Raw genomic sequence first — 27,693 nt, 5'->3', positions numbered from 1 at the left:
TTGGTGCTGAGTCTTTATACAAAACACATTCTGCACACCATTGTGTATATTTGTACTGGAGTTGTATTTAGCTTACCTGTGCTTCACATCTCCCCTCGGTTTTTGTAATCTTTGGGGGAACCTCATTGGATAACGCTCTTCTTTTCAGCATGCACACAACATATACTGTTCCTCTGCTATAGCAACTCGTTTGGTGGCATTTTAACTGTTCAACACCTAACTGTTCAGTTCAGATTCCGTTCCTGTGCAGGTCTTTTAATGCACACAACCAAACGTCTCCTCAACTCAATGTCTGTTCCCTTTTCAATTGTACTTTTAACCGCTGTGATACATTTGGAAATGTACAAATGTGTTTCACTCATTGGAAATGCAGACCGAAGCTACAGTACAGCCACTGTGTTTGTGTAGAGACAGACGTTTTCTCTAAGGGTCTCTTCATACAAGACATCCTCCTCAATGACATCCTCCTCAAAACTCTTGATTCTCAATGGCAAATTATGTTCAGTTTGTCTCTCTTTGTCCCTCTCTGTCTCCTGGATCTCTCTGTCTCCTGTATTTTCACTCTCTATCGTGTCCACTTTAATTTAGTCTGTGTCATAACTGGCCATAACCAGTCATAAAATGTCATAAGCTGTCGTAACCATGGACTGTCTTCTGGTCATCTAGACCTACTTCATGTTTCCCCTTCCTGTCCAACGTCTCCTGTTTCTCAACTCAATACAGTCTGTTTAAAGAAATTGCGAGGCGACAAGTTCTAAGCTTCAAGGCCAATGGCGAGAGCTTCCTTTGGACATATTTGAACCAAGCCACTGGCTCACTTGTAGACCTTTCTTTGCTCAAGGTACTATTGTCGCTGAGGGCATTGTAGGGGATTATATGGATACTAGCTAGAAATGTATCAATCTCAATTATTTTTTTTTATTACACGGCTCTTCTCAATGCTGTGGAACGCTCCGTTCACTTGCGTCGGCCTTCAGAACTTCTTTGTTAAGCATATATAATGACCGCTGTCAAGGAAAGTGGATTTTTTTGCCGTCTTTCGTATCAGTCCGCAAATAGTCCGGTAACTTATCAACCGCAGCGTCCTCGGTTGCTAAGCGACGTCAACGTCTTTGGCGGACTATTTCTCTGCTGATCAACACTACGAATGCTGGTAACCAAGGGCGTAGGAACCGGGGGGGACGGAGGGGACGTGTCCCCTCCAATATTGGAGACAGGCGCATTTGTCCCACCTAAAAATTATACGGGGGGAGAAAAATATTTTATTTTATTTTATTTTGAAAGCGCCACACAGCATCTTGTCACCGCTTCTTATTCTAAAAACCTGGATGATTGAGCGTGCAATGAAAGAATTTATTTGATATTAATCAGTTCATTACTGCCATTCAAAATGTGTTTTCCTTTACATTTACAAATGTATCTTTTTAGTAGAATAAAATATATTTGTGAATTTTTTCAGTGTAGTTAATTTATGACATATTTCTGTTCAAACCATTAACGGATCTGTCAGGTTTCCGATATGTGTCCCCCCCAATGTTAAACTCATTCCTACGCCCCTGCTGGTAACAAATAAATTGTAGAAAGACACACCATGTGAAGTTATTTTTTCGTTTTGGCAAGTAGCCGTGCAATAAGCAGGATAATGTATAGAACGTCGCCGGTCATTATCGGGAAAATAAGCCCCTTCAGGGCGAAGCAGGACACCTCCCCTGCGCGTCAGTGTCCTGTTGACCCTGTCTGGGCTTATTTTCCCGAAAATGACGGCGTTCGATACATTATCCCTGACATGATGGATGACATTGATACATATTTTTTACTGTTCATTTTGATTTCCATTTAGGCTAATGTTTATCAATGTAAGCAGTCGCAGACATACATCAAGAGGGTGGAATCATATTCATGAGAAGTTAAGGCAAATTAAAAAGAAGACCTTAGAATCTCCTTAGTTAGTCTCAAGTGAATACGGTGTCAACTGGAATAGTGCCTCTCATTTCTACTGTTCTGACCAGGAAGTCATGGGCTGGTATTTGTCATGGCTTGTAGCTGGTGGTGGTGAGGGCTGAATGGAGGGGGGATTGTGAGGATGGCCCTGCATTTTTGCCAGAATGCTCCCCGCAAACTATTGTTTTAGAAAGTTCCCTGGGGAAGAAGCTTTAGTTGGGACATGGTCCTTCCCACTCTCTCCTCCCCAGTGGTGATTGGCTCATATTTGACAGAGCCTCACTCAGCGGGGGGTACCCCTCCTCCCCTAGACTCAGGCTCTGATCTGGGTTTGGCCCAGCTGCCTGGAAACACTCTAGTTCTGTTGTTCTGTATCCACCCTGCAACCATGCTTCTCTTTTTTTTAAATTCCCTTCTAAAACATCTGCGCCCTGATCCAATCAGGCCCCTCATAACATCAGCAGAAGCCCTCTGATCATGGTCGGTACTGCAGTTCTTACAACCGTCTTTCCACTGCAACACCAGCCCAGGCCCCATGGCCCCTGGCCCCTGGCCCCTGGCCCCGTGTTCAGCCACGGGAGGAATGGTGTTCACTAAGAAACCCGCTGGCCAAGGGGGGGATTGCGAGACGTGTGTCACATTTCTGGTCGTGCTTTGGAATAAGGTTTGGAATGTGGGCGCGATATGCAAGGAGGTGTAATAACTAAAGGCTTAGTGGCAGGACGGCATCCAGCGACGGGCCGGTCTGACCACCACAGAGGGGCCGGGGGCCCATTGGTCCTATTGCTGTGAGTCAGGACATCGGCCTGCCTCCCATGGAGGGCCTTGTTGTTGCAGCTCATTCTACGTCATGTATCTTTGTTTTCTGGAAGAGTCCCTGACTGATACCCAGACTCTGTTTCCCGCTGCTGTACCTAGTAGACCTTTGTCATTGGTGGGCATTCTTGGTCAGCCAATCAGATGAGAGGGTCCTTACTCTGACTCTAACCTGGGTTATCATGGCTTTCCAAAGTCTTCAGTCTGACGTATTGTGGGAGACATGTTTCCAGCATGTGGGTTACAATCCTTTTATAGAATATAATACAATATGTAAATTATATGTTTTGATACATTGCTGTAAAGTTAAGAATCGTCGCATATCAATTTGTTTACGTCAATCAAGTTATAAAACGTGAATAACTTCTGCTTTTTTTGTATGGAGTAGGCTTGGTTGTGTAAGTAAGTGCTAGGTTTATAGGTTACCAAAGAACTGCTATCCTGGAAGCCAGCATACTGACAGCATAGTGTCATGTCCATTCCTAAACAAGGCTGGGACCCGGAGTGGACCACCTAGGACCAGGTCCACTCAAATATGTTCAAACAAAGTTTAATTAATCAAGCCTAGCTATTTAGAGAAAAAAACAATTCTCACAAGTTTGTAATGGAAGGGGGGAGCCCTAGGAGCTAAGGTTGATAGCGGTAGTGTGGTTCTGAACATGGGTTTCAGGTTCCCCAGGAGGTTCTCATAACGCTTACAAGAGAACGCAATAGCAGATGAATGGGGCTCTTCTCTCGTGGAAGAGTGTTTATTCTTCTTTAAATTCCCATAACGGCTCTTGGAGTAATTATGGACTAGAAGTAGGCCTCCTCAGGCAAAGGGAGTATTATTTAGCGTTGGTTTAAGGGATTTAGAAACGATGCAGCGCAGCCGGGAGAAGGCATCCATCTCATCGTTAGCCACCCTCGTGATGAGAGCTGAGGAGCGGATGGATCTGGGTTCCCAGCTCTTCCATCCTGAACTGAAATGGTAGTGGAGTGGTGGCCCTGCCCAGAGGTCCTGCGTTTGAACACTCGTGTTCTCAGCCTACCTGTAGGCAGCCTGCTCATTAAGGACGTGTTTGAATAAACTACAAATCGATTGATTTGGATATACACATATTCTAAATGAATGATGAATGATTAGTCAACTTTGATCTATTGATTCTATTTTGGAAAATTTTAATTTAAAGGTCCCATGGCATGCTACTTTATGGATGCTTTAATATAGATATTAGTGGGCCCCAAACACAGTATTTGAAGACGTTCCCGAAATTCAGCCGTGGTGCAGAATTACAGCCACTTCGAGCCAGTCGCGGAGGAGGAGGAGGGTGGGGGTGTGGCCCTGAGCAGCTTGCGGCCACGGTACCATGCGCTCTGTTTACAGTGGATGTATCGCAATGGCGAGGCGCACACAGCCGTCTAGAACACTCCGGGTGCTCCGGCAGGAGTCCTGGAGTTCTTTATCTAAATAATATCATATTATACGTAGATATCTATATCATACAATATATATTTTCACGGCCAAAAGCTGTTTGAGCCTCCAGACGATATTAGGAATCTCAAACGACTGCGTCGGGTTCTTCAACGTCTCTGGTTCTTCCACGTCCACATCAATCTGAAGTAGACTGAACCACGACATGGAGGAGAAAGGAATGTCTCCCCCCGGAGCCTCGCTGCCGAGGGACCACCGCCTCGGCAGCGGTCAGCGCTTAGGCACCACCGCCTCCTGCAGCAGGCAGCGCCAAGGCGGTGGTCAAGCGGGAGACATGGCAGCGGGAAGCGGGGCTCAAGCGGGAGACATTCGCGGCCAACAATCCCTTTCTCCTCCATGTCGTGGTTCATGTACTTCAGGGAGCCAATTCCATCTCCACCATGGCACCCCCACTAAAAGCCTCGTTGTGGAAATACCAGAGACGAGACAAAGATTAGTGCCGAACACAGCACTAATCTGGTTCCATAGTTTTTTGGTATATCTCCAAAAATAAATTGCAACCATTTCTCCCTTAATTCCTCTGTCTTTGGCAGGAGATGCAATGTGGACGTTTTGCTTTGGCATAACACACATTTTTCGATGTCGTTCTGCCATTGCATTCAAAATTCTGTAACTAGCCTGTTATTAAGCAGCAACTACGTACACATATTAGCCCTAGCTCAATCTCGACTCCTTCAGAATTTCTGTGGGTGGTTACGAACCAACCAAGTGGGCAGGTCCATGAATTTGACAACACTCTGTAGCAGTGTCACCTTATCCAGATTGACTAATTTTTCAGCCTTTTCCTTTCATTGGCTATTGCATACAGCAGACAAACTGCATAGATTTCAAACTTACCACAGGTCACAAACTTATTCTGACCTATGTCATTTAACAAACAATAGGAAAAATGTGACTTTAATGACATGGGATCTTTAACCCCAGTCAGAATATAGGCTCCTTCTCTCTGTCTGAGTTGGAAACTTGGAGATTCAAAAAGTAAAAGTCTGTTCTTCTGTGCTTTCCATCCGCCTTCTGGACGTGCTTATCTGACCTCAAGAAAAAAAAGACCTGATAGTGAAATGAGTTGGCTCAATGGAGGCCTGAATCCAAACGGGCAGGTACAAAACATCCTCCCTCTCTCTTTCTTAATTACTTGTATCTGTATGAAAGTATCTGCTTACTTAACAAGTAAGCAGAGTAAGCAGTTGGTTTGTAACAAACGTAACAAACCAAACTGCAGTTTAGTTGGTCAATATAAACCCTAACCCTAACTATTCAACTTATCTGATAGTGAACAAAACGGTAGATCTAACCTCCAAGTTCCAGGGGTGTCTGACCCCTAAGTTCCAGGGGTGTCTGACCCCTATGTTCCAGGGGTTTGACCCCTAAGTTCCAGGGGTGTCTAACCACTAAGTTCCAGGGGTTTGACCCCTAAGTTCCAGGGGTTTGACCCCTAAGTTCAGGGGTGTCTGACCCCCAAGTTCCAGGGGTGTCTGATCCCTAAGTTCAGGGGTAGTTGACCCCTAAGTCCAGGGGTGTCTGATCCCTACTCAGCCCCTTGCCTCTTCGTCTTGGGGTGGGAGAGGCTCAAGGAGGGTGGCTGTTGATCCATGGAGGCCACCCAGAGCCCGAGCTCCCTGACAGCCCTGGCCGGGTGGGGCCCCCTGGGAGAGGGGTGTTGTGGTGGCTGCTTGGTATACAGCCATTGTGTGGGGTGTCATGGCCACTGGTTGAATAGAGGTTACTTCAAAGGGAAGGCTCACGGTAACGCTTGCTTTGGGGGCCCTGCTGCCTTGTGTTTTATTTTTTTGGTTCAATTTCTGGTCCTCCCTGATGCAGGGCATGGCTGTTGGGGGCATGGAGGCTAGGGAGAGCCTGGTGTCTCTGAGAGACTGATTGGTTGATGTAACAATGCAAGGCTTCATAGTTTGTTGGAGTGTGTTAACATATCAACTAGAATTCCTGGTTGATCTCCTCTTTAGACTTGAACGTTCTCTGCTTGTAAAACGTTCTGTGACATAACCAGAGTGTTTAATGCTGTAGTCCCCAGTGTGTTATTATATATATATATATATATATATATATATATATATATATATATATATATATATATATATATATATATATATATATATAAATTAATCAACTTAACATATATCACTTGACACTCGTTGAGGGCCAAAGCTCTAATCAAATATTCCCAGAGAACTCCTAGATCCCATGTCTGTATATTCCATCAAGGTAAGACCAGCGGTACCTTCACCTTCCTCTGAAAGTTCTCTGCCTCCACATGGAACTCATTCTGGGGCTCCGTGTTCCCCGATGTATATGACCCTTGACCTAACTACTATTCCTGTACCGTCTCAGCCCTCCCTCCCCCTACACACGCACACACACACATACACACACTCACACTGACACACTCACACTGACACACACACACACACTCACACTCACACACACTCTCACACACACTCTCACACTCACACACACACACACACACACCATGATCTCGCCTGTCCTGCCACTGCTGATTCTGAAGTGTGCGTGATCCCAACATGTTTATGGATCCCAAAGAACTACCAGACATCTTCTGATTCATACCGACCTAAATAACAGACTCGCTCTGCCCTGATGTCTCACCCACATTTTAATGCCATGGGCTGTTGATCAGTCTGACTGCTAAACCAGTATCACCACATGACATTACTCAATAATAAGTCATTAAACGGTAATTAACTAGTAGTAATTAAAACTGTGTGTGTGTGTGAGAGAGCAATAGTTCAGTCCTCCATCCCTGTCCCCTCCCATAGTGTGGTGGTTGGGTAGTGGAGTGGGGGTGGGCTGTGGTCAGAGCATTACAGGATGGATGTCATGCTGCTGTGAGACGTTACCTCAGCTCTGAAACAATCTATAGTCCGAGGGGTTGTACTGTATGTGTGGCTTTGTGTCCGCTGTCTTTCCTATCTATGAGGGGATGTTATATTATTAGATAGCGTAGGTACAGTTTCTAGATACAACCTGACGCCGTAGGGCAGAGGATTCAAAACGTCTGAAAGTCACTGTGTCCTTTGGGGACATTGTGGGGTTGGATTTTAATTAAAAATCAAAGCAAGATCTTTCAATGGCCGTTTCTCTGTACAGACCCATGATGCTGTCCTCGACCTCAGTACACCTGGATCCATCCAGACCCTGAACAATAAGGACTTTGTAGATACCTGGGTCAGACTACGGGCCCGGGCGGAGAAAGGCAGAGTGTAAGGGGGAGATGGTGGAGGAGGTCTTTTAGATTCAGAATAAAATGTAAATACAAAGAATAAGTCAGCGCTTTACTCCACTTAAAGTATTGGGCATGAAGGTGTGTTTCAAACCACTAAAGTAAATGTGTTTTGGCCCCCATGTTGACTCTGGTTGTGTGTTGCAGGCAGCGGAGCCACGGCTGTGGTGCAGGCAGCGTACTGTTTACCTCGCAAGGAGAAGGTGGCCATAAAACGCATTAACCTGGAGAAATGCCAGACCAGTATGGACGAGCTCTTGGTAAGAATGCACACGCACACACACTTCTTAGAGACTTTTGAATTAGAGTACAGAATACTTACAGAGGAGGGAAGCCATTATAGGGTTTCACCACCATTATCATAGTCTTGTGTTTCTCAACCACCCGCCCTTTGAAGTATACACCCAGTAACAGGTTCAGAGTTCGTGGCCCTCAGACCAGAGGGGGAGTCAGACCAGAGGGGCCCTCAGACCAGAGGGGCCCTCAGACTAGAGGGGGAGTCAGACCAGAGGGGGAGTCAGACCAGAGGGGCCCTCAGATCAGAGGGGCCCTCAGACCAGAGGGGGAGTCAGACCAGAGGGGCCCTCCGACTAGAGTGGCCCTCAGACCAGAGGGGGAGCCAGGCCAGAGGGGCCGTCAGACCAGAGGGGGAGTCAGACCAGAGGGGCCGTCAGACCAGAGGGGCCGTCAGACCAGAGGGGCCCTCAGATCAGAGGGGGAGTCAGATCAGAGGGGGAGTCAGACCAGAGGGGGAGTCAGACCAGAGGGAGAGTCAGACCAGAGGGGCCCTCAGACCAGAAGGGCCCTCAGACCAGAGGGGGAGTCAGACCAGAGGGGGAGTCAGACCAGAGGGGGAGTCAGACCAGAGGGGCCCTCAGACCAGAGGGGGAGTCAGACCAGAGGGGCCCTCAGACCAGAAGGGCCCTCAGACCAGAGGGGCCTTCAGACCAGAGGGGGAGTCAGACCAGAGGGGCCCTCAGACCAGAAGGGCCCTCAGACAAGAGGGGGAGTCAGACCAGAGGGGCCCTCAGACCAGAGGGGGAGTCATACCAGAGGGGCCCTCAGACCAGAGGGGGAGTCAGACCAGAGGGGCAGCCAGACCAGAGGGGCCCTCAGACCAGAGGGGCCCTCAGACCAGAGGGGCCCTCAGACCAGAGGGGCCTTCAGACCAGAGGGGGAGTCAGACCAGAGGGGGAGTCAGACCAGAGGGGGAGTCAGACCAGAGGGGGAGTCAGACCAGAGGAGGCCCCTTGCTGCTGGGCTGGAGATCACAAACATGGTGGGGGGGTTAACTGCTCTCCGCATGGCCTTCATCAGCAGCTTACGGACAGAGCGAGGTCCACCTCTGCTTCTCATTACCGGGCTTATCCCAGACCCCCCCTCTTTCCAGGGGATCAGACCCCAGTGGCCTCTGACCCTACGTGATGCTCCCAGGAGGCCCGAGGCCCAGTGCCAGGAAACGTTTATTGAGCCGTCCTAGTGACGTGTTCTCCCCTTCCCCTCCTCTCCCTCCCCTCCACCACCTTTCGCCTCCTCTCCCTCCCCTCCACCACCTTTCCCCTCCTCTCCTCCTCCACCCATCCTCCCCTCTCCCACTCCTCCATTCTCTTCCTTCCCCTCCTCTCCTTCCCCTCCTCTCTTCTCCTCCACCCCTCCTCCCCTCTCCCACTCCTCCAACCCCTTCCTTACCCTCCTCTCCTCCTCTCCCTTCTCTCCCCTCCCTTCCCTCCTCTCCTTCCCCTCCTCTCCTCTCCTCCACCCATCCCCCCTCCATGCAGTACACTAGTGGTCCTGATGTTTAAGACCACAAAGCCCAATCCGTCTGTCCCTCTCTGGTGTCTGAGAGAGAGTCGGGTCCTGGGATGTGCATCTGTGTCATCAGTGAGGGAGGTCGGGGGTCTCTGGTCTTCGGATCGCCGTGAACCCCCTGACAGCTGGTCTCAGACTCCCAGTCCTGACTCAGGGGAAACCAGCAACCTCAATCTGGCCCCTGATTGGTTGATTGATGCCCTCTCAGCGTTCCTCTCTAAGCCACATTCCATTGGGTCTCCTCCATGTTTGTTAGAGTTGCTGATGGGAGGGCAGCTGTTCAGTGAGACCTCTGTGTGGGGGTTAAACCAAACCCCGGGAGATCCGTCACTTATATCCTCCCTCCACCCACCACAGAATTCAGTTTCATAACAATCCCGCAGCACCCCCCCTCTGCTACCTAACTCCCTTTTTCCGTAGGATGAATCAGGGGATGTCGATCTGGGATTCTTGGAGTTGTCGGTCACATGGCGCAAGAAGGTTTCCTTCTTGTGGATCTCTCTCTCTCTCTCTCTCTCTCTCTCTCTCTCTCTCCCCCACTGTGTAGCCAGTGAGATGTTGAGGAGGCATTAAAGGGACCCAGAAGCTGACAACCTGGAAGAGGTTTCATACCTCCTGCCTTGTTTCTGGTTGGTGGTTTGAGAGTTCTAACCTTCAAGGTTTGGCATCCAGGAGCAAGCTGAAATGTAGTATTTCAAATACATGTGTTTTATGTGTGTGTGTACTGTACGTATGTGTGTGTGTAGGTGTTTGCCTGTGTGTACGCTGAAGGCCTGGTCCGGGTGTGAGAGCTTCCGGTTCTTGAAGTCCAGCAGGAGAGAAATGGCGGAGCTGAATGAGAGTAAATGTGTCCTAGGCCTCATTCTGCTCCCTGTTGCCTCCTCTATGTGCTGGCATTTGGGTCGATAATTTAGCATTTTGTGAATCATTTTAATTTAACCATTTCTCTAGATTAGTGATTACAATTTATCTTGTTGTAATCACTAACTCCTCTATCCAAGGAATGTTGGACCCGGACCCGGTCCTGGTCCGGTGCTAGTTGCAGGGCAGACTGCTGAATGGAGCAGGGGGGTGAGGAGAGATAAATCCATGATAAATGGCACTGGGCTCAGTAAAGAGAACCCTGGTGGTACTGGGAGTGCGTCACGCTTCATCGGTTCCATCCACACTGGAAGGGTGCTAGTTGGGTGGTGGTGACAGCGAGGGGCCCCAGCTGCTGGCCCTCGGGTGCCCGGCGGGGGGGCTGACAGGAAGTGCCTTTGCCAGTATTCCCAATGCTCCCAGTCAATGTATGGAGCCCCTCCCTCTGGAGGCCCTGGTTGTGTTGGACCATGGCGTGCCAAGTCTTCATTCAGACCAGGTTTGGTGTGCGGTCCGGGTAGCTAGCCATTGTCCCCCATCCTGTAGACCTGGTGGTGACGGCCCCGCGGTCACACACTTAAGAGCTCACACCTGTAGACCTGGTGGTGACGGCCCCGCAGTAACACACTTAAGAGCTCACACCTGTAGACCTGGTGGTGCTGGACCTCCAGCTTGGACTCACACCTGTAGCGCTTGAGGGTTTAGAGACGCTATGAAGTCATGCACTGTTGAAGTATGCGCTATTCTTACACTACTCAACAAATGGGACATGTTGGTAACATGTTAGCAACATATGCTAAAGTTTTTCTAGGCGGCTTTATATAGAAAAATAAATATAAAATTTGCTAAAGAATGCAAATAGGGATTTTGTTCTTCGCAATAATGACGGCGAGGCAGCAGAATGACTGACACGTACCATCAGTGAAAAGCATACTCTTCACTTTTCTGGAATTTTCTTCCATGCTATTGTGCTAAAACAACAACAGTGTGACCGAGGCATAGAGAAAACCACACACACACACACACACACACACACACACACACACACACACACACACACACACACACACACACATACAGCCCAGTCGGAGGTAATGCAAGTGTTTTCAGCGATGAGGACATTACAGTGTCTTTGTCACAGGGGTAGGTTTACAGTGACCTAATCCCTGCAACAAAAGGCTCTCTGTGATCCCAGCGCCGTCGCCGCGGCCCAGAAGGGAAGGGGGCTGGCATTGGCGCTGGTGGGTTCATGCGGTGGCGTCTGTGTGGTTATGTGAGGACATGGCCCCGGACCCTCACATCAGGGAAGGTTAGCTCTTTGGCTAGCATCCTGCGCTCCTGCCCGCTGCAGTCCTAAGCGGGCAGGGAGACAGCCCTCCGCTCCAGGAAGTTCCACAGCCTTTAGAGTTGATATGCAATGTTTCAGATATGGAGAAGGCTGACCTTTTTATGGTTTGTGTGAAAAATCTGAATAGGAATACGATCGTTATTAAATGTGGCCCAAAGCAGTTATTTATGAAAGCCACAGAGGACTTGAATGTATTCTGAATGTATATTTTCTTAAAGTTTCTTGTGTGCTGTGACCATATAGACCTGCATGGTGACTAGTCATTCTATGTCTGGCTTTCCTCTGTTTCAAACCTGTTCAATATGTATGCAGGTACACTGTTGATGGCATGAGGCATTCTCAGGTGGAGTACTCCTCCTGGGTCTCCATCACTGTTGTGTGGCTTCCAAACTGGTTGTACTCCACCTTTATGGCTTGGTTTTATTTGAACACTAACAATCTGCCTCCACCACCCTTTCTATGATCCAGTGGCCTGTTTCTTTTTCTATTTTATTATTATGTATAAGCGGTGACAATGATGTCACGATCTCCTCCGGGCCAAGGTGTGGCTGTCTCTTGTTCTTGTAGAAAAAATGAAAAAGCTAATGAAGAAAGGCAGTACAGGCTCTAGAGTAATGACTGATAAGGATGTGTTCCTCTCTAGGCAGTACAGGCTCTAGAGTAATGACTGATAAGGATGTGTTCCTCTGTACGCAGTACAGGCTCTAGAGTAATGACTGAAAAGGATTTGTTCCTCTCTAGGCCGTACAGGAATGACTGATAAGGATGTGTTCCTCTGTACGCAGTACAGGCTCTAGAGTGATGACACTGCAGCGGTGTGGTGCTGTTACGTCATTATGGCAGATAGCCCCATAACCTTCCTCTGATGTGCCCCTTGATGACCAGCCAACCTTTATCAATGTGGTTCATCGTCTTCACAAAGGTGGTTTGTTTTGTTGGACTACAGAAAGCATAGCTTAGTATTTATCTGGAGCGCAGCTCTGGCAAACGCTAGATGGGCCTGAACTATTCTTACAGAGCCAGCCTTTGCATGAGAAAGACTAGGCCTCAGCCTATAGAAGCACTGTAATAGGTGTCTTTCAGTGTAATAGGTGTCTTTTACTGTAAAGGGTGTCTTTCACTGTAATAAGTGTCTTTCACTATAATGGATGTCTTTCACTGTAATAGGGGTCTTTCACTGTAAAGGGTGTCTTTCACTGTATTGGATGTTTTGGTGAATTCCCTGATCGTTTACATTTTTAGGGTGCAATAGAGGATTGCTTTTGAATCCTGTCTTGGATACAAATTGTTCAGGTCAACCTTATCGAAGATTGAGTGAGGTGTTCGAGATTCAAAACAATGGGGCTGAAACCGAAGACCCACAAAGTGCAGTAAAGCTGTGGCTTTATCCAGAGTTCTGTTCGAAGTTTGAAAATATGCAACCTGAAACTTGAAACGGGCCCCATTTGAACTTCTCCGGGAAGCCAATGTTGGTAAATACTGGAGCTTTGGGCTACTGTGTATGGGCGCTTGTGTGGATGACCTTCCTTGAAGTTTGCCAAACAACAGTTAGTGGCTCATTGGACTAGGATTGGTCAAAAACAGAAACACCCTTCCACGATATAGAAATCTAAACACAGTGGCCTTAAAGTCTTCAGGAATCCTCCTGGGCTGAACCCCCAGCCAGGCCCCCGTCGCCCAAGGCACTGGAAGGCAGATATTTGGCAGAAAGTTAAAAAAGCTAGTGTACGTATATGCGTATATTTCTGTTCTCCTTCTACGTGTCCTTAAAGACGTGGGCCTCCTGAAGGTGGACAGTTTTCCAGACCCCAACACAACCTCACTCCCAGCTGTGCAGTGAGGCTGAACAGAGGAGAGGTGTGGCCCAAGGCACTGGCCCCTCTGGGGTCCTTATCCAGGCTCCTCTGAAGGGAGGCCTTCATGGCTTTACTGAAGGGTTCAAATCAGAATGGTTATATTGCACTTTACATTATACTCCTAAAATTGGTTGTTCCATACCTACTATATATTGGTAGTATCTAATGTAGTGAACATGGAGTACCCTATAATCCCCTAGTAGTGCTGCTCTTTTGATCACTATACACTCACTCTATCAGGCCCCTCCTATGCGCCCAGTCTTCAAACAGCCGTTACAATGGTCCCATTACGTTCAGTTCTACTGTAATAAAACCACATTGGTAAAAAGGAATGTGCACTGATACAAAACTGCGGATCCATCACCATGAGTTACCAATGGCTGCAGAGTGTGGCCAGATTGGTAGACAAGCCCTTTGTTGGGTTGGTGTTAGGGAAGGGGTATTGTTCCAGGAAACCGGGCTTGGTCTTGGTTTGGCATGTTACATTGGTGTGATTGATGTGAAACCCCAAACTGGCAGGGCTGCCCTATGTCTACAGTGCCAGGGCCAGTGCTCCCAGCTTGGGAGGGAATGGGTCCGAGACGGAAGGATGGAACATTTTTCACACTCATGTTGGGTGGGGGTTGAAATGTTAATATTGGTTCATTGTCATATGCACAGGAATTGAACAAGCAGCTGCAGCTATGTCAATGCTCACGTTTCTGGCTTACTTAACTGTTTAAACACGATAAGGGAAGTGTGTGCACATAACCATCACCATCACCCACCCGACCTGGTTGTGACCCCCATTGCATGTATTTTCTTACAGCAAAGATATGTGGACTGAACATGTGTGTGTGTGTGTGTGTGTGTGTCCCTGACAGAAAGAGATCCAGGCGATGAGCCAGTGCCACCACCCCAACATTGTGTCGTACTACACCTCGTTCGTAGTGAAGGATGAGCTGTGGCTGGTGATGAGGCTGTTAAGTGGGGGTGAGAGCACACACACACACACACACACACACACACACACACACACACATTAACACCCATATGCATTACGTACGCTCACACACAAACAGAGTGGTTTGTGTGTGAGCCGTTCCTCGGCCTGTTGCTCTCTTTCTGGTCCCGTACCTGAGCCTCACTTGACCCATTCGCCTGCTGCGCTTGAACCCGTTTCCCGGTGAGAACTCCAGCTCCTAGATGGACAAAAGAGTGCAGCGTTTCCTGAAACACTATCCGGCCTCTTCCTGACCAGTATTCCCATAGCAGCCAACCAGAATGAAGAGTCCCTGGGGCCGTATTACAGAAATTTCGAAAATCCTATCTTATCTGTTTGGTAATCATGGTAACAAGGGTTGGGATCGGATTTAGGAAAAAAGTCATTACAGAACGGCCGATCCTAAAGTCAGGGTTCTTATCTTAACTCCAGATGGGAAATGTGTATTACAGAAATATCCTAAATTACCCAAATCCTTTAGGATGACCCATCAGCTTTCCTGTCATTTACTGTTACAAATTAGCGAGATGGCAGCTCTTTTATTACATGTAGCGCAACAAAGTAGACGTAGGCCTTATGGTGATCGACCAAATATGTTTGTTGAAAGGCTTAACCCGTAATCCGACTCCGTAACTACGGAGACCCCTCGAGCATTCGAAGTTCTCCGTCGGGATGCCGTATATGCAATGCAATTCGCCGCCCAATCGATCCTGTATGTTGACTACAAACCATGTATATAGTGTTGTAAATAAACTTCCAAAGCTTTTCAAAACTAATTTGGTGTTTTATTGGTCCTTACTGTGCAAAGTAAACAATGTACAAAGTAAATAAGGTGCAAAGTCAAACCGGAGAAGTGATTCCGGAAATGATTTTGTTAGAGGACCAATCACAGCACTTGCCGTCTCCGTTGTGTCGACGGATAGTTAAAAAATATTGGATGCGCACGTAAGCTTCATCTGTTGCTAGGTAACCGACATAATTGCTGAATATCGTTGCTAGATCGCCTACTTAGTATATCTTAACCTGAGATAAGATAGGATTCCTAAATTAAGACAGGATATGTTTCTGTAATACCAAATTGAGAAAAATCCTATCTTACACTTGTCCTATCTTAACTTAGGATTTAAGATAGGAAGTTTCTGTAATACGGCCCCTGGCCTTGTTCTTCTTGGACTGCCGTTTGGATTCCTCGGTTCTGCAGTTCGAAACCATTGTTTGAACCGTGAGTTACTTTTCTTGTTTTCTGACTGCGTAGTAGCAAATTGAACCAAGAACCACACGGTTGTTTTTTGATTGGTTGCCAGCTTGTAAGAATGACGTCTTTAGCTGCAGGGTCAGTCAGCTTCCACTCCTTCAGATCATCCTGTCAGCTATGTGAGCAGCTATGTGAAGGCCTATGGAGGGCTGCTGCTGATAGAGTGGGATGCAGGCAAGCTGACAGAGCTGAGCCTCATTGTGGCCTGAGCAGATCTCCTGAGTTCTCCAGCCCCTCCGTCCTGTTTAGGCTAATGCCGAGCAGGGGTAATAACGTGCTACTCTTGCGGAACACGGGAGAGTTGAGGATGGAGAGCAGGGGGTACAGCCCACCTGGGCTGATGATGATGATGAAGACGAAACGGCAAGAAGTATCTGCTGATGGTGCTAGACCTCAAAGGTGCTATGTGTACGATTTGGCCAAATTAGTCCATCCATCTTGTATTCTAACGAAAAGGTGATCGGTGTATCAACAAACTGCTCACTCTGCAACATACTTTCAGTTACGTTATACAATTTATAAGCTATCGCTGCACAGCCAACGTTAGCATTAACACCTTTTACTCACTAAAAGAAAAGTTGTAAGTTCATCATTACCTCATTCCTTCACTCCCTTAGAGCTGTCCAGCGGTAGAAAGCAACGCCAATTTTATTTTCGGTCAAAAAGTTAGACAATGCTTCTTCTTCATCCTCTCATGTTAGACTGAGGCAGGCTGGAGGCTGCAGTGACGGTGCCCTCTTGAGGTACAAAAAAGTATTAGCAGAAGGACCGGGGCTAGCTGGGCTAGCTGCTAACTTAATTAAATATCTCTGCAACAAAGACCTCTTTCACAGAACGTCAAAACTGTTTAAATTGCCTTAAGTTTTCGATTGTTTCAAACTAATAATCTTAAACTTTGCAACTTTAGAGCAGATGGCATTATTTGAGGCATTCTGGGAGAAGGGATTCATAGTTGTCCCCTAGGGCTGTGTGATATGACAATATATAACGAGGGACGAGAGAAATATGTCTATCAACCGATATTTCGCTCTAACGTTCCTATTATTTAACTTCACGTGTGTGTGGTCGTGTGGAGCTGATTGTTTTAGCCTGTGTGGACGTGGCCTCAGTCTAACGCTAACGGTGTGTGGTCGTTTGGAGCTCCATCTGAGATAGGGTTGGGCCTCTTGCTCTAACTCTACGGTGTGTGTGGACGTGTAGAGCTCCATCTGAGAGAGGATTGGGCCTCTTAGTCCAACGCTAGAGTCTGTCTTGATGTGTGGAGCTCCGTCTGACCAGCAGTTCATTCTGATGTGTCTCAGTGATGGTTAAAGTGTAATTCCGGGGCAAATTGAACCCAGAGTCCTTTTCGGCATGAAGACCCATGAAATAAGCCCTCCATATGCTTTTTTTCGTTGATAATCGAGTATAGAGCTTGCCCGGAGCAACGCCAACAGCCCAAATGGCTTCCATGTTATTGGCTGGGGGCACAGCGAACGCTTCCAAATATGCATTTTTTTAACCACTTATATTGCTCAAAATACCATCAAACCTCTGCAGTAGCATGACTTAAACACCAAAAAACCTTAAACACACCTAAAACTAAGCATCAAAAACTTATTCATCGTACCGGGTAGGTCTAGGTGGTTAGGGTTTGAAGGGTAGGTCTACGTGGTGAGGGTTTGAAGGGTAGGTCTAGGTGGTGAGGGTTTGAAGGGTAGGTCTAGGTGGTGAGGGTTTGAAGGGTAGGTCTAGGTGGGGAGGGTTTGAAGGGTAGGTCTAGGTGGTGAGGGTTTGAAGGGTAGGTCTAGGTGGTGAGGGTTTGAAGGGTAGGTCTAGGTGGTGAGGGTTTGAAGGGTAGGTCTAGGTGGTGAGGGTTTGAAGGGTAGGTCTAGGTGGTGAGGGTTTGAAGGGTAGGTCTAGGTGGTGAGGGTTTGAAGGGTAGGTCTAGGTGGGGAGGGTTTGAAGGGTAGGTCTAGGTGGGGAGGGTTTGAAGGGTAGGTCTAGGTGGTGAGGGTTTGAAGGGTAGGTCTAGGTGGTGAGGGTTTGAAGGGTAGGTCTAGGTGGGGAGGGTTTGAAGGGTAGGTCTAGGTGGTGAGGGTTTGAAGGGTAGGTCTAGGTGGTGAGGGTTTGAAGGGTAGGTCTAGGTGGTGAGGGTTTGAAGGGTAGGTTCAGGTGAGTGGATTACTGTGTTCAGGGTCTCCCTGCAGTGTGGCGTCCTTGGGCAGGATGTGGAACCCCAACCTGTGTGACAATGTTATTGGACCAAACCACTGGTCCCTGGGGCGGGGGAGTGTGTAGTTGTAGAAAATAAAAATGAAATTCACATTTGTTTCACTAAGTGGACGTCACAGAGAAAAAAACTTCAGAATTTGTTTGCTGTTCCACAAACAACACAACAGTTACACCTTCTCAAATTATTCATTGCAGTTGCACAAATACACGTTTACAAACTCATACGCTCACATTTCTGGTAGAGCTGCTGCAGTGAATATGGTGCAGAACACATCCACAACCCCATACCATAATCTCACACATAAAAACAATGCAGTTCCTAGCGCTCTCACTTTGGGTGGTTTGGGGGGGCTGGGCACTAGTGCACCTCCAGCTCTAGAGAGTGACTTCAGAGCGTGTGCAGAGGGTTGGCAGCCAGTACAACATACAGAGGGGTCGCGACTCGCCACTCTAATGCTTGCCATCCGTCTGACACACACAAAGACACACACGCTCAAACACGCACACACACAGACACACACACAATGATCCGCTGTAATGAACAGCCCCCCGGTGGCGTGCGGGGGTCTCCCCGCTTCACTGGAGCCGTGGGACGCAGGGCAGCTGGTCCAGGAGGGGGGCGTAATGTGACCACGGCTCTGCCCGCTGTAGTGAAACAGAAGCCTCGGTGTGGGGGGTGTTAGGGTAATGAGGTGATGTCTGCCATGGGAGACGGATCATGCAGGTCTGTTTGAAGGACTCAGGAGGAGGGGCACCTCGCCCCCCTCCACCCTCGGTCCTGGATTGGAGAAGGTCCTCTTGATCCTGTCAGCTACTGTGTGTTGGGCGCTCCACGGGGAGGGAGGGAGGGAGGGAGGGAGGGAGGGAGGGAAGGAGGGAGGGAGGGAGAGACGGAGGAGGAGGGAGGGGAAGGACGGAGGGAGGAGGGAGAGGGAGGGAGAGACAGAGGGAGGAGGGACGGACGGAGGGAAGGAGGGAGGGAGGGAGAGACAGAGGGAGGGAGGGACGGACGGAGGGAAGGAGGGGAGGGAGGGAGGGAGGGAGGGATGGAGGGAAGGAGGGAGGGAGGGAGGGAGGGAGAGACGGAGAGAGGGAGGGAGGGACGGAGGAAAGGAGGGAGGGAGAGACAGAGGGAGGGAGAGACAGAGGGAAGGAGGGACGGAGGGGAGGGAGGGAGAGACAGAGGGGAGGGAGGGAGAGACGGAGGGAGGGAGGGACGGCTGGAGGGAAGGAGGGAGGGAGGGAGAGAGGGAGGGAGGGACGGAGGGAAGGAGGGAGGGAGGGAGGGAGAGCCAGAGGGAGGGAGGGAGGGACGGCTGGAGGGAGGGAAGGAGGGAGGGAGGGAGAGAGGGAGGGAGGGAGGGAGGGAGGGAGAGCCAGAGGGAGGGAGGGAGGGAGAGCCAGAGGGAGGGAGGGAGGGAGAGACGGAGGGAGGGAGGGAGGGAGAGCCAGAGGGAGGGAGGGAGGGAGAGACGGAGGGAGGGAGGGACGGCTGGAGGGAAGGAGGGAGAGAGGGAGGGAGGGAGAGACGGAGGGAGGGAGAGACGGAGGGAGGGAGAGAGAGAGAGAGAGAGAGAGAGAGATTATAATGTAAAAAAAATAAACCCACTGTAGCAGTTATATGTAGTCATTTAGCAGACGCTTTATCCAAAAGGACTTACAGTGAGTTGAGATATCATTAAAGTGTCTCTGAGCCCAAAACCTCCTTTGATGGTATCTCAGTTAGTTTGGGCAGACTCAGACTCTCTCTCCCTCTGCTTCTCCCTGGATCATGTTCTCTATTTCTGTCTCTCTACGCTCTGTCTGCTTGCCCAGGTTTACTGTTTACTCTGAGAGAGGGAGAGAGAGCCCTCCCTGCAGCACGAACCCGTTGAACCCAGCTTCATCACCACTCCCTCCATGGCGCTCTCTCTCTCTCACGTTGGCACTCTCTCTCTATGCGTCTCAAACACTTAAGCTCCCTCACACATTTCTGCTCTGTCACTCTCGCCTGCCCTCACACATTTCTGCTCTGTCACTCTCGCCTCCCCTCACACACCCAGCGTTCTCTCTCTCTCTCTCTCTCTCTCTCTCTCTCTCTCTCTCTCTCTCTCTCTCTCTCTCTCTCTCCCTCTCCCGCTATGATCTCTCTCTCTCTCTCTCTCAGAGTAAACCTGGTCTGATCCTGGACCCTGGTCGTTCTAGTCTGGTCCTGGTCCGGGACTATCTGCTCCAGGGTGCAGTGCGATGGCTGCTGGCTCTGGGTTGGGTGGGGGAGGGCGGAGAGCGGTCCTGAAGTGATGGAGCTGTTGAATATCATCCTGGTGTCCTGGTCGTCTGGCACCCAACCGCCGTCACAACCAGCCTCCCATTTGGCCCCTGGCCGACGCTGGCACAGCATCCAGGCCCCTGTGGTTCCTTTGTGTGTTTGTGTGCGTGACCGTGTGGTGGTGGTGTGTGTGTTCTGCATACAGGCCATGTTGAGCTTTGTTTTGCGGTGTTGTTTTGTCTCTGCTCAGCGAGCTCCGTGGCGGTTTGTTTTCTGGGACAGGGTGCGAGTGAGGGAGGCTGTGTTCTGAAACCTCAGCACTTTCTGGTCCCCATGAAGAGCAGCGGACCTATTCTGGACACACACACACACACACACACACACACACACACACAGAGTTAAGCTCCCCGACACCCTTCCCCCTTTTCATTGAGCTGTCGCCCAGGCATACAGCCTATCACCCGGGGGAATGTGTGTCTGACGCCTAGACCCTGGACCACCAGACCCTGGACCACCAGACCCTGGACCACCAGACCCTGGACCACCAGACCCTGGACTAGGACCAGGGGCTGGGAGACATGATCCAGCAGGTTACCCTGTTCAGCTGGGAGCCACTGTCAGACCCCTGTAACTCATTCAGCTTATGAACGTGGGGCTCTATCTCATGGATACGTTACACCCAACTGCCCCCCATCCTCCTTCCTCCTCCTCTTCCTCGTCCTCCTCTTCATCGTCCTCCTCCCCGTCCTCCTCCTCCCGCTCTTCCTCAGGCCACCTTGTTTCTAGTGACAGGGTGAATACATGAACGCCTTGTTTGAGGTCATAAGCTGTTTGTCTTTCAGCAGGAAACAGATCCACTGGTTTAGAGAAACATTGACCTCTAATCTTTTTATTATGTATGTGGTTGTTAAGTTTGGTTTGTTTTGGTGGATTGGCCTTGCGCCATGCTAAGCTCAAGGCGCTAACACAGTAGCTCCACGCCATGCTGAGCTCAAGGGGCTAACGCATAGTTCTCTTGGGCGTGCCGGCTCACCCATTAGAAGGTGCTGGTCAGTAGGCCGGTTCTGCTCTCCTGTCCCCCGCAGACGTCTCTGTGTTCTCCGGTCCCCCCAGAGAGTGTCAGAGGACACATCTGTCCCCCGCTGGACAATACTGATCTACTGACCAACGGGCCTCTGTATTCTCTCTATTCTGACCTGTGTGTGTGTGTGTGTCCTGACCCGTGTGCTCTGCTCCTGCAGGGTCCATGCTGGATGTGATCAAACACATCATCTCTCGCGGGGAGCACAAGACGGGAGTCCTGGACGAGGCCAGCATCGCCACCATGCTGAAGGAGGTGCTGCTAGGACTGGAGTACGTGCACAAGAACGGACAGATCCACAGGTACCGTGCAGCCGGATACACTGGGGCGGGGCTCCATCTGAGTTCTCCTGGTCCCACACCACTCTACCACCACTCAGAAGGGCCATGAAAAGAAACAGGCAGGTCATCTCGGGATGAACTCAATGGGCCACAGTTAGTGGTGCTTAGAGGAGGTCACTGTGTTTCAGATCCCCTCTGGCTCTGAGTCCAGCTGGGTTCAGATCCCCTCTGGCTCTGAGTCCAGCTGGGTTCAGATCCCCTCTGAGTCCAGCTGGGTTCAGATCCCTTCTGAGTCCAGCTGGGTTCAGATCCCCTCTGAGTCCAGCTGGGTTCAGATCCCCTCTGGCTCTGAGTCCAGCTGGGTTCAGATCCCCTCTGGCTGTGAGTCCAGCTGGGTTCAGATCCCCTCTGAGTCCAGCTGGGTTCAGATCCCCTCTGGCTCTGAGTCCAGCTGGGTTCAGATCCCCTCTGGCTGTGAGTCCAGCTGGGTTCAGATCCCCTCTGGCTGTGAGTCCAGCTGGGTTAGGGTTAGCTGCTTCAGTGTGAAGCAGCTCACACACCAAAGGAGGAGTGCGGGCCGCGCCACGCGACGGAGAGCCCACAGGTGGGGAGACTCTGGTTCTCTGGTTAATGGCTCACTATGGATGATGCTGCGCTGCGGGCCAACGGCCCGACCTCACACGTTCACCCTCACCACTAGAGTGGAGCGTCTCAGACAACATGCCACCGTTTCACAATGAAAGCATACTTTATTTTTGCCCTTTCTTTATTGACACAGTGTGAATGAGTGTGTAGATGGTAGGTGTTTTGACCTCAGTCTTACCATCGGGTAAACCCCACTATAATTAGAACAGAAACTACCGAGCCTTCAATATAATTTTAGTCATAATTAATGTTATTTCAAACACAATATAGCCTACTACTCTTAATTAATTAATTGTATAATACATATCGGTCTGCATATGACCTAATAATGGATCATGAGGCCTTCCTATAACGGCCAGAACTTGACAGCCATGCTTACACGCGCACGCCCACACACACAGAGACACACACCACACACACCACGACCCTCCCACACTGCTAGTATTGTGCTTCCTAATGAGTCTGTATCAACACTCACCTTGAGGGCCAGGGGCCCACCACAAGACATTCACCACAGCCAGCAAAGGTCAGCACCGTGGCGTTCACAGGGGCCCGAGAAGAGGCCCACTATGTCTCCTCCTCTGGGGTGACCTCCTGACCCGCCTGGTGAGAATGACCTCCTGACCCACCTGGTGAGGGTGACCTCCTGACCTCCTGACCCGCCTGGTGAGGGTGACCTCCTGACCTCCTGACCCGCCTGGTGAGAATGACCTCCTGACCCGCCTGGTGAGGGTGACCTCCTGACCTCCTGACCCGCCTGGTGAGGGCGACCTCCTGACTTCCTGACCCGCCTGGTGAGGGTGACCTCCTGACCCGCCTGGTGAGGGTGACCTCCTGACCTCCTGACCCGCCTGGTGAGGGTGACCTCCTGACCCGCCTGGTGAGGATGACCTCCTGACCTCCTGACCCAACTGGTGAGGGTGACCTCCTGACCTCCTGACCCGCCTGGTGAGGGCGCCCACCTGACCTCCTGTCCTCCTGACCCGGCGTTGAAGGTGACCTCTCTGCGCCCTGGCGCTGGTAGAACCCGCAGCCTGCTGCTAGCGGAGCGCTACCTGGGAGGGAGGGGAAATAAGTGCTGCTCTGTGTGCACAACATTGGGGAAGCTCAATGAAGCTGTGGGGGTTGATCTAGAAACCATACAGCTCAGAGCATTCTGTCGTAATGAACAATAAACCTTGCAAAGGTAAAATCCCTCCCAAAGTCAAATCCCTCCCCACCGAAACTATAAATGTGTCCGAATTTTAGGGCTCCCTCCAGGATGTGGGGCCCCAGAGCCCTAGGAGTAGCCGGTCAACTAGGGGTGCTGACGTATATAAAGCGTACTCTGGACATGTGGAGTGAATCAGGAGCTAAAGGAGGGGGACGGGCAGTTCATACTGCAGTGTTCTCTGATGTCTCCCAGGGTCAGGCTTCAACCCTTCTTCTACTGATCCCTCTCCCCCTCTTGCTCGTTTTTGGATGTTAACGAGTGCATCAGGACGGTCAACAAGCAGGGATTCTGCTGCAGTGAGCAGGCAGGATTAAAGACCTCTACTTGCGCCTCACTGCCGGTCAGATCAATACTAACAGGGTCAGGTGACCGGGCCTGATGCACATCATCAACACCACAGTTCACACTCTGGCAGCGGCCGTCACCCAAAGACAGGGATCCAAGTCTTGAAGTTGAGTGTGAGCGTTTATTGGCTTTCCACTCGCAGACGAAGATTTCATGTTGGAGGCTGGGGTTAGGGCAGGCTGATGAGAACCCCCCCCACCCCGTGCATCCACACCACCCCTCTAATCCGTAAAAATATCCCTCTCCGGCCCGTCCACGCGGTTGAAAACGATAGCTACGTATGTAACTACGGTTCTATGAATTCCGGATGACCACCAGAGGCGGTGCTTTAGCACTGGACGTTCCATCTCGGGAACACGCAGGTCGAGTAATTATACCAACAAAGTCACCTGTGACACCTGGGTGACCCGAGAACATCTATATATTCCGGAAGTCACCCGAGGATCTGTTCCAACTGGATCTTCTAGCGGAATCTGAGAGTGACAGACAACTCTGGCGGTCATCCGGAATTCATAGATCCGTAGTTACATACGTAACTATCATTCTATTTCATTCCTACTGACTGCCAGAGACGGTGCTTGAGCACTGGATGACTTATACCAAAAAGGTCAGGAAGAGTAATCACCGATTAAGGGCTCAAAGCCGTCGACAAGACAGCCGTCGTCACAGGATGAGGAGCAGCGACAATAACTCTGTTGAACCACGCAAACATACATGATGAGGACCATGTCGCTGCAGAGCAAATGTCCTGAAGTGGAACCCCCTTCAAAGCACCCCATAATGTAGCCATACTCCTGGTAGAGTGGCACTTAACGGCCAAGGGCCAGGGAGCCCCTGTGCTCTATATGCATTCTAGACCACGTCTACAATAAAGTAGGAGAGTCTCTGTTTCAACAGGGCAGCCCCCTTCCTGCAGCCCTCTTAACAGACAAAGAGGTTATCTGTCTTACTTAAGCTGGTTGTCGCTTCAACATATGCCCTAAGCATCGGGCACAGCGGGTCCTACACTCTTTCTGCACCCCCTAGAGAGCCTGGGGGATTGAAAGCAGCCACCTCGATCGATTGGTTTACAGGATGGGGAGACAATCGTTTGGGTAAGAAGGATGGATTCGGCCAGAGCACCACTCCTGACCCATCAGAATGCCAGTGCAAACACGCCTGGCTCACTGACAAGGCATGGAGTTCACTAACCCATTTTGCAGTCGCAATGGAAAGGAGGAATGCCATCCTCATGGACAGCCGCGTCAGGTCTGCCTGACTTGGCGACTCAAATGGGGGTCGACATAAGGACCTCAGAGCTACTTGCAAGTCCCATGATGATGCCCTCGGGGGTCGTGGTGGTTGAAGCCTCTAGGCTCCCTTCAGAAACTGCTTGACTAGGTAGTGGGACCCTACCGTCTGATTATCCACCCTGATTATCACCCATGTGCGGCTGAGATCGTTGCCACTTAATCGTGCAGGGTAGAAGCAGCTCTCCTGTTGTCCAACACTGAAAAACTAGCCGCCAACTGCAAATTAAAAGCAAAGGTGGAAAGGTGATATTAGCTGCCGCGCTAGCCAACGGCTACGCGTAGCCTACACACTTAACTCACCCCTGACCGGAGCCGAAAACAAATTGCAAGTCGCAGCCTTTGGTTGACGAAGTCGAATCGAGGCACCAACCCTTGGGTTACAAGGCTACTTGCGACAAGCTAAAATGGTATATTACAACAAACAATGTTTGTGTGTCCTGCTAGTCTGCTACTGCGAGAAGATAGAAGGAACAGGTCCTCGGGTGACTTCCGGAATATATAGATATTCTCGGGTCGGGGAGGTATCACAGGTGACTATGTTGGTATAATTACTCGACCTGCGCATGCGCAAAATGGAACATCCAGTGCTAAAGCACCGCCTCTGGCGGTCAGTAGGAATGAAATAGAACAATCTTTTCCCCTGCGTTTTCCTTTTATGCCTTTCAGGAATATATCTCTGTAAAGACTGACTCATTGCCAAAACACATCTAGCTGTGGAAACGCTTTAGTACATATTCAAGGCCACTCTGTGGCGCTGGTTCTCCATTAATAAAATAAGAAGAAGGGCGGAGAAAGCAGATTTAAAACCTTTTAGATTGAGCAGACAATACTTTTGAATGTACATTTAGTAATTACATTCACCAAGGGGCTGTATTTAAAGCTACAAAAATAATACAAATCAAATCAAACAAAACAAATTCTACCGAACTCTAGGTTACCCAGCTGGTTGGGGGGCGATGGCGTCATCGTTTGTGTATTTGGTGTTCACACGAATCCGAACACAAAAACGTATAGGGCCGTTTTTATCTTATCCACCAGGAGGCCTGGTTTTAAAAAAGGAAGTTTTCGGCCACCGAAAACAATATCCGTCTGCGCACAAGACTTCTGCGTTTTCACAAAAAAACACGTTTCCGTGAGGACGGGGCCTGAATTTACTGCCAATAAATAACTGTGTACGTGTGTGTGGGGATGGGAGTGATTGTTGGTTGGGGTGTGTGTGTGGGGATGTTTGTGGGTGGGTGGGTGTGGGGGTGTTGGGTGATTTATGTGTGTGTGTGTGTGTGTGTGTGTGTGTGTGTGTGTGCGCTAGCCAGATGTGTATGTAAATTTGTAAAACACTAGCCAGTGAGTTTGACTTGTCATGGGCTAGCCCGATGTGATGCTGCCTTATCGTACAGTGTTAGCACTTTCCCCTACAGCGTGTTAGCATGTTCCTTTACAGCGTGTTAGCATGTTCCTATACAGCATGCTAGCATGTTCCTCTGCAGTGTGTTAGCGTGTTACTCTGCAGTGTGTTAGCGTGTTACTCTGCAGTGTGTTAGCGTGTTACTCTGCAGCATGTTCCTCTGCAGCATGTTCCTCTACAGCCTGTTAGCATGTTCCTCTACAGCCTGTTAGCGTGTTCCTCTGCAGCGTGTTCCTCTGCAGCGTGTTCCTCTGCAGCCTGTTAGCGTGTTCCTCTGCAGCCTGTTAGCGTGTTCCTCTGCAGCCTGTTAGCGTGTTCCTCTGCAGCGTGTTAGCGTGTTCCTCTGCAGCCTGTTAGCGTGTTCCTCTGTAGCGTGTTCCTCTGCAGCCTGTTCCTCTACAGCGTGTTAGCGCGTTCCTCTGCAGCCTGTTAGCGTGTTCCTCTGCAGCGTGTTCCTCTGCAGCGTGTTCCACTGCAGCGTGTTCCTCTGCAGCGTGTTCCTCTACAGCGTGTTAGCGTGTTCCTCTACAGCCTTTTAGCGTGTTCCTTTACAGCGTGTTAGCATGTTCCTCTGCAGCGTGTTCCTCTGCAGCGTGTTCCTCTACAGCGTGTTAGCGTGTTCCTCTACAGCCTGTTAGCGTGTTCCTCTGCAGCGTGTTCCTCTGCAGCGTGTTCCTCTACAGCCTGTTAGCGTGTTCCTCTGCAACGTGTTCCTCTGCAGCGTGTTCCTCTGCAACCTGTTAGCGTGTTCCTCTGCAGCCTGTTCCTCTGCAGCGTGTTAGCGTGTTCCTCTACAGCGTGTTAGCGTGTTCCTCTACAGCGTGTTAGCGTGTTCCTCTACAGCCTGTTAGCGTGTATCTCTACAGTGTGTTAGCGTGTTCCTCCGCAGCGTGTTAGTGTGTTCCTCTGCAGCATGTTAGCGTGTTCCTCTGCAGCGTGTTAGCGTGTTCTTCTACAGCGTGTTAGCGTGTTCCTCTGCAGCGTGTTCCTCTACAGCGTGTTAGCGTGTTCCTCTGCAGCGTGTTCCTCTACAGCGTTTTAGGGTGTTCCTCTACAGCGTGTTAGCTGTTCCTCTACAGCGTGTTAGCGTGTTCCTCTACAGCTTGTAATTTTGTTCCTCTACAGCGTGTTAGCGTGTTCCTCTACAGGCTGTTAGCGTGTTCCTCTACAGCGTGTTAGCGTGTTCCTCTACAGCGTGTTATCGTGTTCCTCTACAGCCTGTTAGCGTGTTCCTCTGCAGCGTGTTCCTCTACAGCCTGTTAGCGTGTTCCTCTGCAGCGTGTTAGCGTGTTCCTCTACAGCCTGTTAGCGTGTTCCTCTACAGCGTGTTAGCGTGTTCCTCTACAGCGTGTTAGCATGTTCCTCTAC

The 27,693-nt window shown here is 49.9% G+C and overlaps 1 protein-coding gene across 3 annotated transcripts in view; it reads left to right on the top strand.

The window, feature by feature from the left end:
• Positions 1–27,693, top strand: part of LOC307088896 (serine/threonine-protein kinase OSR1-like) — a 64,362-nt gene that overhangs the window by 1,201 nt on the left and 35,468 nt on the right. For all 3 annotated transcript variants that reach the window (XR_013812590.1, XM_079754952.1, XM_079754953.1), the window contains exons 2-4: positions 7,638–7,750; positions 14,228–14,336; positions 21,305–21,446. Coding sequence is in view for 2 of the 3 variants with exons in the window: in XM_079754952.1 (XP_079611078.1) it covers positions 7,638–7,750; positions 14,228–14,336; positions 21,305–21,446 (364 nt within the window). In the remaining variant the exon portion in view is untranslated. The remainder of the gene's footprint in view (positions 1–7,637; positions 7,751–14,227; positions 14,337–21,304; positions 21,447–27,693) is intronic.

This window comes from Pollachius pollachius, assembly GCF_949987615.1.
Source record: "Pollachius pollachius genome assembly, chromosome: 17".
Classification (NCBI taxonomy): Eukaryota; Metazoa; Chordata; class Actinopteri; order Gadiformes; family Gadidae; genus Pollachius; species Pollachius pollachius.
The sequence above is the reverse complement of the archived record's forward strand: the minus strand, read 5'-3'. Positions and strand labels throughout refer to the sequence as shown.